The following is an 18,764-nucleotide window of genomic DNA, read 5'->3' as shown; positions in this document are numbered from 1 at the left end:
AGCTCGTCGCCCGGAGCGCCCGCGAGCGGTGCCGTTGCCGAAAGCTTCCAACATAAGCACACATGCTTTGTCGCTGCTCGAGTATAGCTGGCAGTTCTGATAACATGGCGATCTTGTCTTTTCTTGTGATATTTGTACACCATCCCAAGCAGCGCTCAGGCACTGCTGCACGGCAGCGAAGTGTGACACCGGTTGTGGGCGAAGCTTGGGTAGAGCGGCGCAGCGATGCATACTGGCATTTTGCAGTGTTTCGCATCCTCATGCGAACCCGCGAAGGCGATATTAGCGTGCGAACAAAAAAAAGTCGATGTCCTCACTCATTGGAATCAGATCTGTCAGAATCCGAGCTGCTGGGACTGGACATGCAGTTGTTTGTTTTCATGCGCTGGTCAGCACGTGTGTGAGAAAGCAGACGATGCAGCAGTAGGTGCGTCACAACTTTTGTGGGCCCACGTGACCAGGCGAAGCAGTTGATCTTCCCCCTCTGTGACGTCACTGTACAACTCGGCGTTCCGAAACCGAAACCGAAAATCGTTCACCTAAAAATGCTATAATAAATTATTCACTGTGAATATATGAATCTTTGAGTGTGTATCATGCTTCCTAGAGCCATAAGAAACGTTTGGAACTAAGAACGCGCGAACCACAAATTTGGTGTCTCCACCCCTTTAAGGTCGAGAAGGGTGTCGGGGCATTCAACCGACCGCTTCCCGTCCCCCGGCAAGCACTCGCTACCCGGCGATAGTACTAGGAGGAGGAGATGCGGCCTTGACCCTCCAGCGTCGCGAGCGGTCAACTGTCCACGCGGGGGAAGGGGGGGGGGGGCAAAATCGTCGCCGCCGCATTGCGACCTGCCTGTGAACCACCGGCGCCGTGGTCAGTTGTGGCCACCTCGGTCACAAAAGAAAAGAGAAAGACAAGGCATGCACACAGTTTGTGACAGATGGACGACAAAGCGTGAATACTCATATGCTATTTATTACGTTTGCAATGAATACACAGATTGGGCCGGCTAGCTGCAAAGCATCAACGCGGCGTTCCTCGCAAATAGAAGGCAAATAGAATGGGGTGGAGCGCATACGGCAGGTTCTCTCAGATCATGAATGGTAGCTTACCAATATCCCTGAAGAGGAAAGTATACAACAGCTGTATCCTACCGGTACTCACCTATGGGGCAGAAATGTGGAGGCTAACAAAGAGGGTTCAGCTTAAGTTAAGAACAACGCAGCGAGCTATGGAAAGGAAAATGATAGGTGTAACGTTAAGAGATCGGAAGAGGGCGGAGTGGGTGAGGGAACAAACGCGGGTTAATGACATCTTGGTTGAAATCAAGAGGAAGAAATGGGCTTGGGCAGGGCATGTAATGCGAAGGCAAGATAACCGCTGGTCCTTAAGGGTAACGGAGTGGATTCCAAGAGAAAGCAAACGTAGCAGGGGACGGCAGAAAGTTAGGTGGGCGGGTGAGATTAAGAAGTTTGCGGGGATACAGTGGCGGCAACTGACAAAGTACAGGGTTAATTGGAGAGGCATGGGAGAGGCCTTTGCCCTGCAGTGGGTGTAGTCAGGCTGATGATGATGATAATGATGATGTAAGAAGGGTTGCCGACTCACCGGCTGGGGCAGGGGGGGGGGGGGGGGCGGCTACTTCAGTGGTATCGGCGGCGAACGATTGTATGCGCCAACAGAAGCGGCCAGGTTTTTCCCGTGCGCGCCGCATTCTTGGGGCATAGCCATCCCCGAGCATTTGCTGGGGGAGATGACGAGAGCGCGCGTTTGCTGCGCTCGTTTCGCTGCCTGGAACCAGAAGTACACCGGCAAGGCGCAAATCTGGTGCCTTGTGCCTGCGTGCGCCTGCCGCGGAAGGTGACAACAGCGGGCGGCTGCAACTACTCGTGACGCTGGCCGGATCCTGAAGAGACCCTCACCCGCTCAGCGGAGTCCCGCGTAGCCTTCCGCGTCCCTAATGAGGGACTTCCCTCCTCGCCCAGCCGATGCTTTCCTGTCGCACGATGACGAGGATGGTCGGCCGCGTCGAAACGAAGGGAGGGGGACGGGGGGGGGGGGGGGGGGGGGTAGAGGTTTTCCACATCTCTCCCTCATTAAAAGTTGGCCTACGGTTGAACTCATTCATGGAGGCCATCGACGAGGCGTCCACGTAATACGCACACACCGCACCGACTTATCTTTCAGTTTTTAGAATAAAGATACAGAAACGTTGCGGAAATCTCCTAGTGTATCCCAGATTCCTCAGAAGTTTTGTCTGGTGGACGGAAGAAGTTTTGACGGGACAATGAATGAGGTTCAGAAGAGGAAGAAGGGCCCTGGTCCTTGTTTGAACAGTTGCGTCATTATGTATTGAAGACATTAACAGCTGAGAAGCGGTTTAGGAGCATGAGTAGAAAAGCCATTAACAAGTTATCGCACCGTCCCAGGAAAATTGCGAGCTGGCGCGGTGTTCGTGGTAGTTTTGGTTCTGCGCTCAAGTTCAGTGGTTGCTCTTGGCAAGCTAAAAAGGAAAAAAGAGGCGAACAGGACCGCAGCCTATCGCTTTAATGTTAAGAAACCAAGAACAATATGAAGCCAGCTCGCTGCGTATGTGGCATAGTAAAAAACCGCCGTCCCGTTTCCGCCTTCGTGGGTAGCTCGTAAGCTTCCTTTCGGAAGAGCTGTTTTTCCTCGGGGTGGTAGAGTTCCTTCGGCAGTGGTCCTGCACTTTCATGTCCGTATCGGACGGGCGTGTAAGAGTCTCTTTTCGACCGTCCTGGTTCGTGTAGCCAGATCGTAATTCATATGTATTATCGCTTATTGTGATCCCACATTGTATGTCAACAACATAGCAATTCACATCTATTCACTGTATGTACTTACCCCCTCAACACATTAGATGTGCTATTGCTGTCAGGCACTGTTTATGCATTCATTCTTACCATGAGGATCCATAGCGCACAAAATTGAAGGGACACAACACAAGTGCTAACTTTTTTGTGTCCCTTCAATTTTGTGCGCTATGGATCCTCATGTTGACTACCCGCTAGGCCGAACCCTGGCCCTTTCTTACCATGTATTCGCTGTGTACTTTGAAGCTTATCACTGCTCTCTTCATTATGCTCTATGTATATAATTTTTTACTACCATATACTGTGTTTTGTTATGTTCTCGTGTTCTCAGGTCTGACGAGGGCCCTTTTGAATTATCACTGTTCTGTACTTTCGTCGTTTTTGTGCCTCGTTACCGCTCGCTCCCATTGTCAACGTCATATAATTTTTTTTCTAACAGCTAAAAGCCGCTTTCATGCCATAATAGCTACAAAGTATACAGGACTCCATGCTTGAACGAGCGCCTAAAGAAGCATAGCCACAACTCCATGCTTGCTGTTATAGCCGTCTAGCAACTTGACTGACTCTTGCAGAAGGCGCCATTGCGCACCGCAGTCTGCGAAGTCTACCTGTTGGACAAAACGGGAAGTTATCGAATCCCAATAGTTGCAGCATGGAAGATTTAGCGATTGCATCAGAGCTCCCCCTATGGCGCTGGGGGAAAAAAAAACTACAGTGATGAACGCGAACAAGCCTTGAGTATTGGTTTCAGTGAGTAGAGAGGTCAATTTATTTCACCTGTTTCACCAACGTACATCTGTTAATAAGTAGTTGTTTCCTTGTCTGTCACTGCCTTGTTTTTCGGTTCTCACATCAAATCCCATCTTCGTCACGTTGCACCCATGGCTTTCTTTAAAGTAAGCTGCCTATTCTGCGCCTAATTTGTCACGTCTCTTTCTTGTGTTAGCAGACAATCATTGGATGTTGGAAAACTGATTTACTGAGGTGGCTTAACGAACATTTCGAATGATGTCAGTCCAGACTTTCAAACAAGATTGCGCCTATGCGAAGTGAGTTGTTTCCGCTGCGACCACTGGGTGTCGACTCGTCTCTGCCTCTCTTTACTTTCGGTCCGTTTTCTTCCCAACCGGTCGCGCGAGGATCCTCCCTTTCCCTTCGGGGCGCGGGAGGCGTCGCGAGATCCCTTCTTTTCTGTGAACAGTCAGTACGTGGCTTTGGCATGCCCGGGTGTCCTAAATGGCCTTTTTTGCAGACACGGTGCACTCCTTAAGGGGTCTGCTTTCCTCCGACCATAAATTCGGAGAAAGTGTGTTCTGTCCGAGGGTCGAAGCTGCTAGAGAAATCTAGGAGCTGGGCTTCGGCTGGGCGAGGAGTGTGTCTTCGGGGCAAAGGACCTTCGCACTCAGCTGCATAAAGCCACAGCCGTCGGGAGCAGGCTCATTAGCCTGACGGCAAAACCAAGTCACCAAAGCCTCTCCCGTGTGTTTTGCTAAGTTTGGAGTTTGGCCCTGCGAGCTCGATGGCGCGTTGACGATGTTGGTGACTTGTACGAGAGTCACGTCACTAGTCGGGTGAAAAGTCACGTTTACGTTCGCAGCGCCACGCCAGTCCGATACGCGAATGAGATCAACTGATTCCGGTACCGGCGTTATGACGATGTCTTGGAGACACACCTTCGTCGCGCAAACTTCAACGCGCAGCGTTGTCGCGCACGTCGGTCTAATACAGCGGTTCAAGACTTGAAATTCCTCCGAAGTCAATCGGGAGTGCGTGCGAATGTCGGGGCTCGGGGCACCTTCGCTTATTGTTGACACGTTGGCTCCACTGTCGACACAGATCTTGAGCGGTCTGTTATTTACGCGGCCGACAACGATTGGCAACGTGCCGCCGGTAGAGTGCAAAATCAATTTGCTTGCCTGATGGGTAGCCGATCGCTCTTGGCGTCGTCGCCGCCAGATCGCTGTTGCTCCGCCCTGATGGTATGGCTGTGGTTTTTGTCCTTGTTGCAGTCGCGGGACAGGTGGCCAACGTCGTCGCAGTTAAAGCATGCCCGTAGTTGTGTTCCCTTCCATAACCATAATTTCTCTCTCTCTGCCGGCACATAGAACGAACTTCCCAGACAAGGTAACAGGTAAAATACAAAGGTTTAATTACATGAAGAAAGTAAGACAAGAAGGTAAAGTAGGGAGACAAGGTTACAAGATTGAAGAAAAAGCCCCTTTCCCATGCCGAACAGCGGCTTAAATAGGGTGTCCTGTCCCCAGGTCCCTAGTTGGGGAAATTGGTTAATCAAAAATGTGTCCAATCACTGTGAACTGGGTCACGTGTCCATTCGTAGTGGTCCGCCCACCAGGACGTCCCCCAGTTCACCCTCGCCACTTCTTCGAAGATGCTGTCCGGCCGATCCCTCGCGGCAACGATGACAAGCCGTTGAGTTCGAGCCATTCGTCAGCCGAAACACGAGTCTGACGCCTGCACTTCACAGCGAGCCGCGGGGACGGAGGGCCGGCGTCGCACTTGCGCCGAAAGATTCCAGGAAGACCGGAAGCCGTTACCGAGGCGCGAGCACGCCAGCACCCGCACTGGCCACAAACAACACAGAACAGCCGCCGACACACCATGCCGTTGCGTTGCGTTTGGGTTTGGCACCGCTAATGGGCGTTGAGCCGAAGACCGTTCCCGTGCAGCGGATGTCCCCCCATAAACCACCAGGGGGTCCCCTTGTTGACGCCGCTCCCTGCTTTCGGGGTACCGGGGCCGCCACGCCGACGCCTCTCCAAGGGGTGAAGGAGCGAGATGCGTTACGGATCACTTCTGCGCTCATCATACCGAGGATGACGTACGCGCTTCCGTACCTACAACCTAACAAAGGGGAAAAGAACAAAATGGAAACATGCATCAGAAGGGCGTATAAGCAAGCTTTAGGCGTCATGACCTGCGCCTCGACAGAGAAGCTGATGAACATGGGGGTGTACGGCACGTATGAGGAGCACAGCGAAACCATGCTCAGATTTCAAATGGAAAGACTTAAAAGAACAGCCGCTGGCCGTGCACTACTGGTCAAGCTAGGATACCCGGCAGAAGACGAGGGCGAAGACAAGACAGACATTGACAGCCAAATTAGGAGCACTTTCTTGGTTAAACCAGTGCCCAGAAACATGGACCCCAAGAACCACCAAGGAAGACGGGCGGCGAGATCATTGGAGTTGGACAGGTTCCTAAAGAAAAAACAGATGGTTCTGTATGTTGACGCGTCCAAGTACAGAACGAAGGAAAACGCTAGGGCGGTAGCAGTAGTGAACGCCAATGGGAATATAGTTACTGGTGCATCAGTGCGCACAAGGACAACACAAGCAGCGGAAGAGATCGCCATAGCTCTAGCCCTGACTGAAGCCAATCGGCAGGGACTGAGTTACTGGATAGCGACCGATTCTCAGGCTGCAGCAAGGGCATACAGAGATGGAAGGATCGGCCGAAAAGCCGCGAGTATCCTCTTCGAACAAAAACAACACAGACATGGATCAAACAACACAAGCATTCAACACACCATCATTTGGGTCCCTGACACTGGGGTTGAGGGAAATCTCATGGCAGACACCGTTGTCCGAGGGTTCACGAACCGGAGGGCGGGTTTGCCGGTCGAACCCTTCAGCACGCCAGAATCTTACGGGGAGGCAATGAAGGCGTTGTTGGGAGCGCGCAAGAAGTACTCGGCTCCGGCGGATATCCTCGACAGAGAGCAGGCCACCACGCTCAGACGACTACAAACAGACACCTACCCAAGCAGAGCCATGTATCACAAAATGTGGCCGAACAGATACGCGAAAGAGTGCGTGTGGTGTGGGGGCTACGCCACAACGTACCACGCCACCTGGGGCTGCGAAAAAAGCCCTTTACTACCAAAGGTAAATAGCCCTAGTCTAGAGCAGTGGGAGGCCCTCCTGGCTGACTCCGACCCGAGCACACAGCTTATGCTGGTGACGAGGGCCAAGGCAGCGGCGGAGGCCAACGGGATCCTGGACTAGGGAATACCGACCACTGAAGCTCCACATCTATCTATCCCCATCCCCCTACTCCATAACTCTTCCTTTTGAAAAAAATAAATGTTTTCACTACTACTACTACTCCGAAGTCCTGTCTATTGACAGTTTCCAGATGTCTGGAGATTCTTTGTTGCCTGGCGCTTCCCCGTCTTTAACACATACAGCACCAAGGAGCCGCTCCGATGCTTCGGCGCTTTAGCGGAAGGAGTCGAGCGTAACACCTCCGCACCAACTGTGTTGCATGGTTTTCCTAGCGTGCAACACAACACACCAGAATAGCTCGACAAGCCCGAGCCCCGGCGGCCGGGAGCTCCCGATGGCCTCCCGCGCCGCGTGCAAAGTCAAAGCCTTCTCCCACTTATCTCCCCATACCGCAAAAGCAAAGAGAGAGAGACAGAGAGAGAGAGAGAAAAAAAAAACTTGACCCCTCGCCCGTACACACAGAGATCCCGCTGGAGATTAGCCAGCACCCACAAGCCTTGACATGGCGTCGGCGTTGGCATTTTGGATCCCTTTTTTGTGTTCTATTGTGAGGTTGTACTTTTGCAGAGCCAACGACCATCGAGTGAGCTTAGCACTATGTGGACTGCAAAGGGTGAGGTAGCGAAGAGGGTTATGGTCGGTGATCACTCGCACCTTAGTGCCGAACACCCACTCCTCGAGTTTCTCTAGTGCCCAAATGATGGCATAAGCCTCCTTTTCAATGGTGGCCCAACGGGCCTGGGCCGGACTCAGTTTCCTGCTCAGGAAGGCTACGGGGCACTCCCTACCCTCCTCGTCGAGTTGCGCTAGACACGCGCCGACGGCGAAGTCGGACGCGTCTGTGGCGAGGACATATTCTCGCGTGGGATCTGGTGCGCGTAGCGCTGTCGCAGACTTTAGCCTAGCCTTGACCTCGTCGAATGCCCTTTGGGCCTCGTCTCCCCAGGGGAGTTGTTGCGGTGTCCGCCTCGTAGTGAGGTTTGTCAGTGCAAGCACCACCTGCGCGTAGTGAGGCACATACTGGCGGTAGTAGTTGGCAAGCCCTAAGAAGCTTCTCAATTGCCTCTTCGTCTGGGGCACGGGAATTTCATCGATTGCCTTCACCTTGTCTGGGTCGACGCGGTGGCTATTCGATCCCACGATGTGCCCCAAGAACCGCACCTCCTTCTTTGCGAAGCGGCACTTACTCGCATTGACGGTGAACCCCGCTGCTCCGATCGCAGCCAATACTTTTTCTAAGTGCTCGAGATGATCTTCCCACGTTTCGGAAAATATTGCGAGGTCGTCAATGTATGCACAGGCATACTCGCGGTGGGGAGCTAGCACTTCGTTAATTATGCGCTGAAAAGTTGAGCCGGCGTTTCTGAGACCGAACGGCATAACCCGCCACGCGTACTGGCCGTGCGGCGTCACGAATGCGGTGAGAGCCTGTGCCTCCTCGTCCAGCCGTATCTGCCAGTATCCCTTCAGCATATCTATCAAGGTGATGTACTCCGCCTTCGCCACTCTCAGCAGGAGCTCGTCAGGTATACTCATGGGGTAAGCGTCCGGCTCGGTGATGCTATTGAGTTTGCGGTAGTCGCAGCATAGTCTCACTCCTCCGTCCCGCTTTGCCACGCAGACCACCGGATGGGCGTATTGGCTTTCCACGGGGTAAACCAGGCCCCATTCCCTAAGCTCGGAAACTTGCTTCTCCACCTCTTTTCTAAAGGCCATCGGCACTTTGTACGGATAGACCGGTTGCCTCTCCGCGCCTGCCTTGAGCTTGATGCGGTGCACTCCTGCGTTGCAAGTACCTGGCCTGTCTCCGAAAACGTGACCGTTTCGGGCCACCAACGCGTCGACCTCTGAGCGTTGTGACGCGTTCAGATGACTTAACGCGTCGGGCGGCAGCTCATTGATTGGGTCCGCAGGGGTAGGAAACGTCGGCACGTGGCCGAACTCCTCATCGCCCTCGAATATTAACCCGACCGCACTTACGCGCGCGTGGTACGGCCGCAGCTTATTTGCGTGCACTGAACGGTGCGACCCATCTTCTAGCTCAATGACGTAAGTGTAGGGCCGCAGCTGCCTAACGATCCTGACCGGCCCCACCCACTTCTCCGTTAACTTGTTCCCGCCTTGCTTCTCGAGCCACAATACCTGTTCGTCCTCCCTGAACCCCTTGTCTGTTGCTCTGAGATTGTAGCGGCTGGTATAAGTGCGCTGAGCTGCTTCTAAGTTCTCGTCGGCTGCTGCACTGGCCTCAGCCATCGTTTCCCGTAGTCTTTGCATGTACTGCGCCGCGGGGACTCCCAATGAGTCCGGAACTGCCCATTCCCCCGTCCAAGATTTTTGTAGGATGGTGAGTGGCCCCACCGGCAGCCTTCCGTACATCAGCTCGAACGGCGACCTCCCCGTGCTAACGTTGGGCACCTCGCGGTAGGCCCACAGGAGGAACGGAACGAATTTGTCCCACTCTCTCCCGTGTTCGTTTATGGCGTGGTGCAGCATGGACTTGAATGTCCCATTCCACCTCTCGACTAACCCGTTGCTCTGCGGGTGGTCCGGCGTAGAGAAACGAGGACATGCGCCTAGCTTTGCAAGGAGCTCCTGCGTCCACTTAGCCGTGAAATTTGTGCCCTGATCGCAGCAGATCGTCTCTGGGACACCTAGTCGCGCAAATATCTGAAGCAACCCGTCGCAAGTAGCCCCCGCAGTCAAGGCCTTCAAACATATTACTTCTGGCCACCTTGAATGGACGTCCACTACACATAAAGCATAACGGTGTCCTCTAGCGGAAGGCGGCTCGAGCGGGCCTACACAGTCCATGTTTACCACTTGGAATGCGACGCCCGGTCTAGCTAAAGGTGAGATCGGCACGCGGTCCTGTGTTCGCATAGGGGCTCTCATCTGACAATCATGGCACGTGGGGCAGTGCTGCTTCACATCGCGGGCTACCCCTGGCCAGTAGAATGACGCCTTAATGCGCTGTAGAGTTTTCCGCTCGCCAAGGTGTCCTGCCCATGCGGAATCATGGGCCATTTCTAGGACTTCCCTGCGGCGTTCTGATGGCAGAACGAGCTGGCAGCACTCGTGCCCGGCGATGTGCTCTCGGTGATAAAGCAGCTCGTCGCGCACGAGCATGCCGTGCGTGCCTTCCTTCGCCTGTGCCCATGCTTCTCTCAGCGTTTCGTCCATCCGTTGCGCCTCGCGCAATGTCTGCCGCGTCGTTTGCGCTGCCTCTTGTGAGGTGCTCTCGACGGTCACTTCGCATGCGCGCACTACTTCCTCGCTCTCGCTCTCGCACGATTCTTGCCCTGGGTCTAAGCTCTCATCCTCGCCTTCAGGCTCGCCGATAGGTGGGGCTGCCACTCTGTCCTCCAAGAGCTGCTCGTAATCATTAGGGGTTATCAGCGCGTCTATGCCCTTTGCCAACTTGTCGGTGATTGCACACAGTATGCCCTTCTCCGAGGGGTAAAATGAGATACCTGGAGCGCCCTCCGTAGTCGACATCGGCACGTATGCTAGCTCGGCAACTACTTGCTCTCCAAACGCGCCTGTCAGTTTGATAGTCGACCCTGCGCTGTCGTACCTTGGGCATAGTGATTTGCGAATGACGGTCACGTCCGCCCCAGAGTCTATTCGCGCGTCGAATGTTTGACCTGCACTCTTTATCGTAACCGTGCTGGCCCCGCCGACTTCTGTTACTCGCACTGGCGCGTCCCCCACCTCAAGTGGTGCGGCTACCCGAGCAACGACCTCTCTGTTCTCGCTACAATTTTTGTTTGTCGCCTCCCTCGCTGATAATGCACACTGCGGGCATTCCTTTGCTACGTGCCCGTAGCTGTGGCAATTAAAACATTGTTTCCGGCGCCGCGAATGGGGGCTAGTGTTTTCTGAAGGCCGCGATGTCGGTGTCCCTTCAGCTTTCTGCTTTTCGCTCGCACTTGATGTCCTTCCCGCTGTTACTCTGCACCTGACACTCTCCTCGAATGCCTGTGCTATCGTAGCAACATCTTCGGGCTTAAGGAATCCTCGCTTCTGGCTTTGATTTAGCACAATGTGTGCTCTTGCGTCTGCGCTGAGACAATCCTTCAGACGGTCTGAGACTACCAGCTGTTTAATTTTCTCCAACGAGTTTGCTTCACTGCTTTCGACATAGTACTCCCAATAATTCTCTAATCTGACCGCGAATTGCTCCCACGACTCTTCCGGTCTCCTGCTGGATGATTGGAAGAGGCGTTTGTACTCCGCAGCTGATAATCTGAGTCCCTGCAGAATTTTGCTTTTTAGAATGGCGTACTCTCGCCTTTCATCTGAAGACAAACGTGTAAGGAGTCCCCGCGCCCTCTCACTGAGTCGCGGCAACACAAGTCCGGCCCACCACTCTGTTGGTACATCGTAGGATTCCAAGGTTGCCTCGATGTCTTCAAACCAACCTGGCACTAGTGCTTCTTGAGTAGGCATTGTCGCGAGTACCCCCTTCAACAGGCTAGCAAATTTTAGTTTCCGGTCCTCCTCCGACCGCGTATCCGCACCTGAGCAGCTGCTCCCCTCGACGGACGCGACTCTACTTTGCGATTGCAAACGTACTGTTTCTAGGACCCTTTCAGCAATTTTCAATTGTAACTCCAGAAGCCTTTCTTGCTGCTCCGACGCCGTCTGTGGCGAGGCGTTACTACGGCCTTCTACCATTTCGCTTGTTAGTGCCGCCACCTCTCCCCCTTCCCCATCTACACCCGGGTTCTCCATTCCTGTTTCTTTAGTGATGTCACTCCTCAAAACCCAAGGCTTTGACGTTACACGCAAACACAAGAAACCAAACGGGTACTCGCCTAGCTACCGAAGCGTCGCTGTCGGTGCCCCGGCTGGGTCAGATGAGCCTGGAGGTCTGGTGGGTCTCCTTGGTAGCTCGGTCGCTCCCTCCGCCACTCTCGTCGTTGTCGTCGCTTGTCCCCGGTGAAGTTCTTCCGCTCAGCCTAAGCAGGTCCTGTCGACTGCGCCAGTTGTGTTCCCTTCCATAACCATAATTTCTCTCTCTCTGCCGGCACATAGAACGAACTTCCCAGACAAGGTAACAGGTAAAATACAAAGGTTTAATTACATGAAGAAAGTAAGACAAGAAGGTAAAGTAGGGAGACAAGGTTACAAGATTGAAGAAAAAGCCCCTTTCCCATGCCGAACAGCGGCTTAAATAGGGTGTCCTGTCCCCAGGTCCCTAGTTGGGGAAATTGGTTAATCAAAAATGTGTCCAATCACTGTGAACTGGGTCACGTGTCCATTCGTAGTGGTCCGCCCACCAGGACGTCCCCCAGTTCACCCTCGCCACTTCTTCGAAGATGCTGTCCGGCCGATCCCTCGCGGCAACGATGACAAGCCGTTGAGTTCGAGCCATTCGTCAGCCGAAACACGAGTCTGACGCCTGCACTTCACAGCGAGCCGCGGGGACGGAGGGCCGGCGTCGCACTTGCGCCGAAAGATTCCAGGAAGACCGGAAGCCGTTACCGAGGCGCGAGCACGCCAGCACCCGCACTGGCCACAAACAACACAGAACAGCCGCCGACACACCATGCCGTTGCGTTGCGTTTGGGTTTGGCACCGCTAATGGGCGTTGAGCCGAAGACCGTTCCCGTGCAGCGGATGTCCCCCCATAAACCACCAGGGGGTCCCCTTGTTGACGCCGCTCCCTGCTTTCGGGGTACCGGGGCCGCCACGCCGACGCCTCTCCGAAGTCCTGTCTATTGACAGTTTCCAGATGTCTGGAGATTCTTTGTTGCCTGGCGCTTCCCCGTCTTTAACACATACAGCACCAAGGAGCCGCTCCGATGCTTCGGCGCTTTAGCGGAAGGAGTCGAGCGTAACACCCGTGCTGCGCCATATCTTGACTGGCAAGGTCGTGGGTACTCGCACCGTCTGTCGTTTTGTGGAGCATTAGCCGCCTCGTTCACTAGTCTGGCTTGGCCTCGTTGTCTCGTAGAAGGGGAATGTTCATCCTTGGCGCCACGGGTTTTCGAGGTTGAAATGCGGCGTCGCGAGTCAAGTTGAACTGCGCGATCGATTAGCTCTGTCACCTTGGTGCAACACTGCACCGCGAGTGGATTCGCCCAGGTGTCGTCGTCTATGCCGCTCAGGATGAGAGTGATCGTACGGCGCCTTGTCAAGTACTGAGTACTTCGAGTACATGTGCTCCACGAAGTACTCGGAGGGTTCAAGGCGTCGTTTGGCCTGGAGGTCAAGAAAATCTTGCATGGAGAGCTTTCGTTTGAAGCGAGACGCGAGGGCTTCTTTCCACTCGTGCCAGGTGTCGTGCCTCGTTCCGTAGGAGCCGTTCCAGTATCATGAAGCTCCCGTCAGGTATGTCGCTGCGCTGGCTAGCGTTATTAGACACTTTTAGTTGGACGTATGCAGTGAGCTTGCGTACGCAACGACACCGCGGGTAACGAATGCGCATGCGCAGAACGCAACGTATCTAGCCGCGCGTTGCGGACTCCCGCCCGCTGTAAAGCATAGCGTAGCGTACGCAACGCGGGACGCTACGTGCTGCGTAGAGAACATGGCGGCGACCATCTCGCCCGCTTCGGACCGATTTCACTTCGCCGCTGCTTTCTTCAATGCGATGGCTCGCTCTAAACTGTGCTGTTAGCTTTTGTCTACTCTCACCCACACGCCAAAATATTAGGGACAAATGCCCCTTGTTTTTCAGATAATGAGGCGATTTTTGACCTTTTAAGGCTAACTAACGTTGTGTACGTTTATCGTCATAGCAACCGCACATGTCGAATAATTATTTTTTTTAGTCATGTGCCTACTTTTACACTTCATTAAACATTATAGAATTTTTCCTCCATTAAAAACAGTAATATACTATTCATATTGTCAGAAACAGAAATATGTTCAGCCGAGCGCTACAGCGCTTTCAGTTTTTGTCACTAGATGGCGACACAACACGACGCGCTACGCGACTGCTCTGCGGCGGTACGGCCAACTATAAGTGTGATGGGGGTGTCCTTTACAGCGTACGGAACGTAGTGAGCGTTGCGTACGCAATGTCGCTACGTAAGCAGCAACTAAAAGTGTCTATTGACTCCGTCCAGTGCGCCAGTGCCGCGATGCGTTCGACCTGGGAGATCCGCAATGCAGACTGTGCTGCGGAGTTCCGTCATAAAGCGGTATGCGGATGACGTGTCGATCTGCACTGGTGCTGTGGCCACGGGAGTCCTCATCAATGCAGCGGCTAGCTGCGCCTGCGTGGCGGCGATCATTGACACGACTGCTGCCATATTCTGTGTCCCGGGCACTTCCGTTCAGCCCCGTGTCGTAGCGTGCGTGATTGTCACTTGCCGTTGGCGATCTTTCGTCGTTCTAGCTCTCGTGCCGTCACCCGAAACTGCAAATTGTGTTGGGCTTCGTCCGCAATAGCGATATTTCCCGTCGGCGTTAGGAGAGCTGGACTGACGCACTCCAGGTGCGATGGCCGTGGTAGCTTGAGCGAGCTACGTTCGGACGATCTCTACCTCAGCACGGAGCTCATTGATTGTGGAAAGCGTCTCCAGGTATGCCTGCCTGTTGTAGTCGTTGGCAGCCTGACTTGCTGTTGGCGTGTCTATCTCGTTGGAGGTTAGTTGACGAATGTTGTCTTCGATTGTCTTCGAGGATTCGCGAGATCAGCTCGTCCTTGCTTCTGGAGCATAGTACTTCATGGGGTTTCAGTTGGTCCACAAGCTGTCTCTTCGTAGTGGTGCCCAGGAGGTTGCGGTAGACGGACGACAGCGGTGAATAAACGATCGTTGGCTCGGAGTGCGTCGACGAGATTCGCCGGTGCGCCTTTAGAGATTTCGTTTGACTGACATCCTGTTGGCTGCGCCGTGTTAGCAGACGCTGATTGGATGTTGGAAAACTGATTTACTGAGGTCGCTTAAAGAAAATATCGAAGGATGTCAATCCAAGCTTTCAAAGAAGATAACGCCTGTGCGAACTCAGCTGTTTCCTCTGCTTAAAGTTGGCGTCGACTGGTTTCCGTATCTCTTTCGGTCCGTTTTCCACGCCCCCCCCCCCCCCCCCCCTCCCCCACCCGGTCGCGTGAGGTTTCTCGTCTTCGCTTCGTTGCGCGGGAGGGGTGGCGAGGTCCCCTCCCTCGTCTTTGTGAACAGTCGGTGTCTCGGGGTCTTTTAACTTTCTTTTTTGTTTTTTTTTTTTTTGCAGGCGCAGTGTGCTCTCGTCAGGATCCCTCCGGCCATAAGTTGAGATAAAATGTGGTCTCTCCGAGGGTCGAAGCTGTTTTTCCTTCTGCTAGGCGAGGAACATGTTCGTCAGCAACATGCTGACACTTGTATGAGGTGTTTTTGTAAATTTCGAGCACAGCAAAATCTCAAATGCGACGAATACTAACTTGGTCACCATATTGTCAGTGGACAACGAAGAAGACAGTGCTGGGCTCGTGCACGGAGCGCGAAGAGGACGAAGTGTGATCTGTGCGCCGTTGGCCGGCAGTGGTTCGATTGAGCTGCTGTGAGCTGCTGTCAGCATCCCTCAGTGACTACTTCTTGTGTGCCTACATTTACGTAACATCTCTTGGTGGAGGTGCTGGGTAGGAGGTCAGGGGCAATCATTTTTGCGTATTGGTCAGATGGTGGTACGTCGGACGCGGAGCATTTCGGCGAGGGAGGTTCACAGCCGGTGACAGCTGACACAACGCAGTCGGAAGCAGGGCACAGCGTGGCGAGCGACATGCCTTGGGGAAGCGGCTGAACGTGCGATGAAAAGTTGAGGATCGGAAGGGACACTCTATTGGCAAACATAGTGACCACTGTATGTGCGAGGGCAACACTCCGTGTGAGAGTTACATCAAGGGCTGGAGTAACGATGTATTGGCCATCGGGAACTGGTGGGACGGAAGAGAATGATACGTAAGTGACGGCTTCGGGGTTCAGGCGGACAAAATCCACGGTACATCGGCGATGGACAACTGGAGCCGGTGGATCCTCGTTAAAAGGTAGGGCGAGCTGAACGACATTTGTGGCGCAATCAATGAGGGCAGAATGTTCGGAAAGAAAGTCAAGGCCAAGGATGAGGTCATGAGGGCAGTGTTCGAGGACAGTGAAGAGAACCGAAGTATGGCGGCCGGCGATTGACACACGGGCTGTGCACATTCCAACGACAGCGGAAGTACCGCCATCGGCGAGACGAACAACAGCGGAGTGGGCAGGAGTGAGCACTTTCCTTAGGCGAGGGCGTAGAGAGGCATTCATAACGGAGACGTGCGCTCCCGTGTCGATGAGAGCGGTAACAGGGATCCCGTCCACGTCTACGCTAAGTATATTCCGTCGGGCTTGTAGAGTCAAAGGAGGATTTCCAAGGTCGGTCGTCGGAGCAGCATCACCTCCAGACGCTGCAGCCATCAGTTTTCCGAACGGGATCGAGCATACGGGCCAGGAGATGATGGGCGTCGAGTTTGGGGCGACGGAGATCGACGACGGTAAGGAGACGACGAGCGGTTAGTTGGAGGGGCCTGAGCGTCGGAGCTTGCGAGCTATGGTTCATGGGGCGACGACGAGCGGCGGGGATAGAAAGAATCAGGATAGCGGCGGTAGGTCGATGACGGACGGCTTCGGCAGTGTCGGGAGATGTGACCAACTCGGGAGCAGTTAAAACAGATGGGCCTGTCGTCAGGTGTTCTCCACTCATCCGGGTTGCGGCTGCGGCGAGTGTGGTACGGATGTCGGGCACCGAGCACGGGAGACACATTGCGAGCATCTGGGCAACTAATGGAGCATACAGGTCGGATCCCGAGATTGGCGAATTCTTGTCGGACAACAGCCTGTATAAGGGATACTGCAGGGGCACTGTCCGGTACCGATAATTGGGAAATTGTGGGAGACACTGCCTCTAGTTCTCGGCGTACAAGTCGTGTCAGGCTGTCGGATGTTGGCAGGGAGCACGGTTGGGATGAGTCTACGCAGGACGACGTTGCCGCCGTGTTCGGCAACCGCGTGAACTGAGGGGAAATACGGCGGCTTTTCGCTTGTTCAAAGCGGCGGCATTCTTTTAAGATGGCGTCAACCGTTCCACAGTCCTTGTACACCAGCAAGTTAAAGGCGTCGTCTGCAATTCCTTTGAGAACGTGACCTACTTTGTCACTCTCTGACATGGCGGAATCAACTTTCATGCAGAGGGCTAAAATGTCCTGAATATAAGACACATATGACTCTGTTGAGGATTGTGCGCGGCATGCAAGCTCCTTCTTCGCAGCCAGCTGACGTCCGAATGGCTTACCGAACAATTCGGTGAGCTTCTGCTTGCACAGGTCCCAACTGGTCAGTTCTTCCTCGTGTGTCTCGAACCAGACCCTTGCAGTGCCCGTCAAGTAGAAAATGACGTTCGCCAACTTCATTGTGGGATCCCACCGGTTGTGTGTGCTCACACGCTCGTACAGCGAGAGCCAGTCTTCAACGTCCACGCCATCGGTACCGCAGAATGTGCCCGGGTCTCGAGGGTGGGCTAGGACGACAGTTGGCGTGGCAGGCGCGTCGGTAGCTATCTCGACGGATCGGCTCGTCGGCTCGTCGGGTCAGCGGCATGGCGGCTCGTACCCCGCGTACCCCGCAACAATATAAAACTAAGAGCTTTTCTTCGTGCTCCTGCAGTGGAGCATACTGCCGCGAATCTTTGTAGTGTCTGGCCCCGCCGCGGTGGCTCAGTGGTTACGGCGCTCGGCTGCTGGCCCGAAAGACGCGGGTTCGATTCCGGCCGCGGCGGCTGAATTTCGATGGACGCGAAATTCTAGAGGCCCGTGTACTGTGCGATGTCACTGCACGTTAAAGAAAACCAGGTGGTCGAAATTTCCGGAGCTCTTCACTACGGCGTCCCTCATAGCCTGAGCCGCTTTGGTACGTTAAACACCAATAAACCAATCTTTGTAGTCTTTGTTCCTTCTTCAAAGCAGGCGGCATGCCGCTTTATCACTTTGCTTGTCATGCAAAAGCGACCAGATTTATCTCGATTGATCGCATTCAGGTGGAGCCGCTTCTACGTTGTTCCTTAATGCTTTATTAGTAAATTTGCACTCTATGTCGAAAGTTATCAGCTTTAAATTTAGCACGGCCGAGAGCGTCAGGCATTCGATTCGACGACCACCGAGCATGCTTTTTGCTACGCCGCTGCCAGCTCATTCAGTTCTTTGCGGGTGCAAGACAGCCCAAATATAGAGTTTTGTTTAGAAGCCATTTTCGCCATCTTCCCACTCTCCGGACTGCAGTCACCACTACGTGACAATATAATATCCGTGATCTCATTAGTAGCCTCGAGGTGGCGCTTGTAAAAATTCACAGAAAGCAACCGCAGAAACATGGAACTGTCGACAGAGTACAGAAAGTTCCTTAAAAGAGGGTTTTAGCATCGCTGTACGATAAACACGTGAACTACAGTAGATGCAACCACATAGATAATGTGGCTAAGCAACCGTGATGATGGTAGCAACGGCAGCGCATTGCCGTGCATTTTGCAACAACCGCTTTAAGCGGGAGCCGCTAGCAACTGGTAATAATAAGAGGCACGTATAGTTTGGTGTCCGCACAAGACTTTTCAAAAATGGCGGAAAGCAACCACACAAGCTTCGCCTTTGCCAAATGCTGCAGCGCGAAACGCTTGCGATTCGCGCTGTGCATTACTATTTTACGTAGTCAGTCTCGTTCTTTTCTTTGTGTTTCCTTGAAAACTCAGTGGCGAGAAAAATGGTAGCAGCTCACCGTAACAAAAAAAAAAACAGAAAAACCGTGCGAGATCGGTTGGGGAGAAGTAACACTATCGCTCTCGGCACTGCCTCCGGTTCGTCGCATCGGCTCCTGTAAGACAAGACAAATCATCTTCCCTCGAAAGCGGAAAGGGAAAAGAAAAGAAGCCGGGAGCATTTCGAATCGGCAGC

General features: G+C 53.7%; 1 protein-coding gene across 1 annotated transcript; it reads right to left on the bottom strand.

Annotated features, from left to right (window-relative positions):
- Positions 1 to 16,373: 16,373 nt before the first annotated feature.
- LOC149343570 (uncharacterized) lies at positions 16,374 to 17,411 on the bottom strand (the record flags this gene model as incomplete). Its single annotated transcript, XM_089547010.1, has 1 exon — positions 16,374 to 17,411. A coding segment is annotated over one exon (1,038 nt), but the record flags the coding sequence as incomplete, so codon positions are not given.
- Between the last annotated feature and the right edge of the window lie 1,353 nt (positions 17,412 to 18,764).

The sequence above is a fragment of the Amblyomma mixtum genome, chromosome 5 (assembly GCF_055824585.1).
Source record: "Amblyomma mixtum isolate Tamu chromosome 5, ASM5582458v1, whole genome shotgun sequence".
Classification (NCBI taxonomy): Eukaryota; Metazoa; Arthropoda; class Arachnida; order Ixodida; family Ixodidae; genus Amblyomma; species Amblyomma mixtum.
This window is presented reverse-complemented; position numbering and strand designations above follow the sequence as displayed.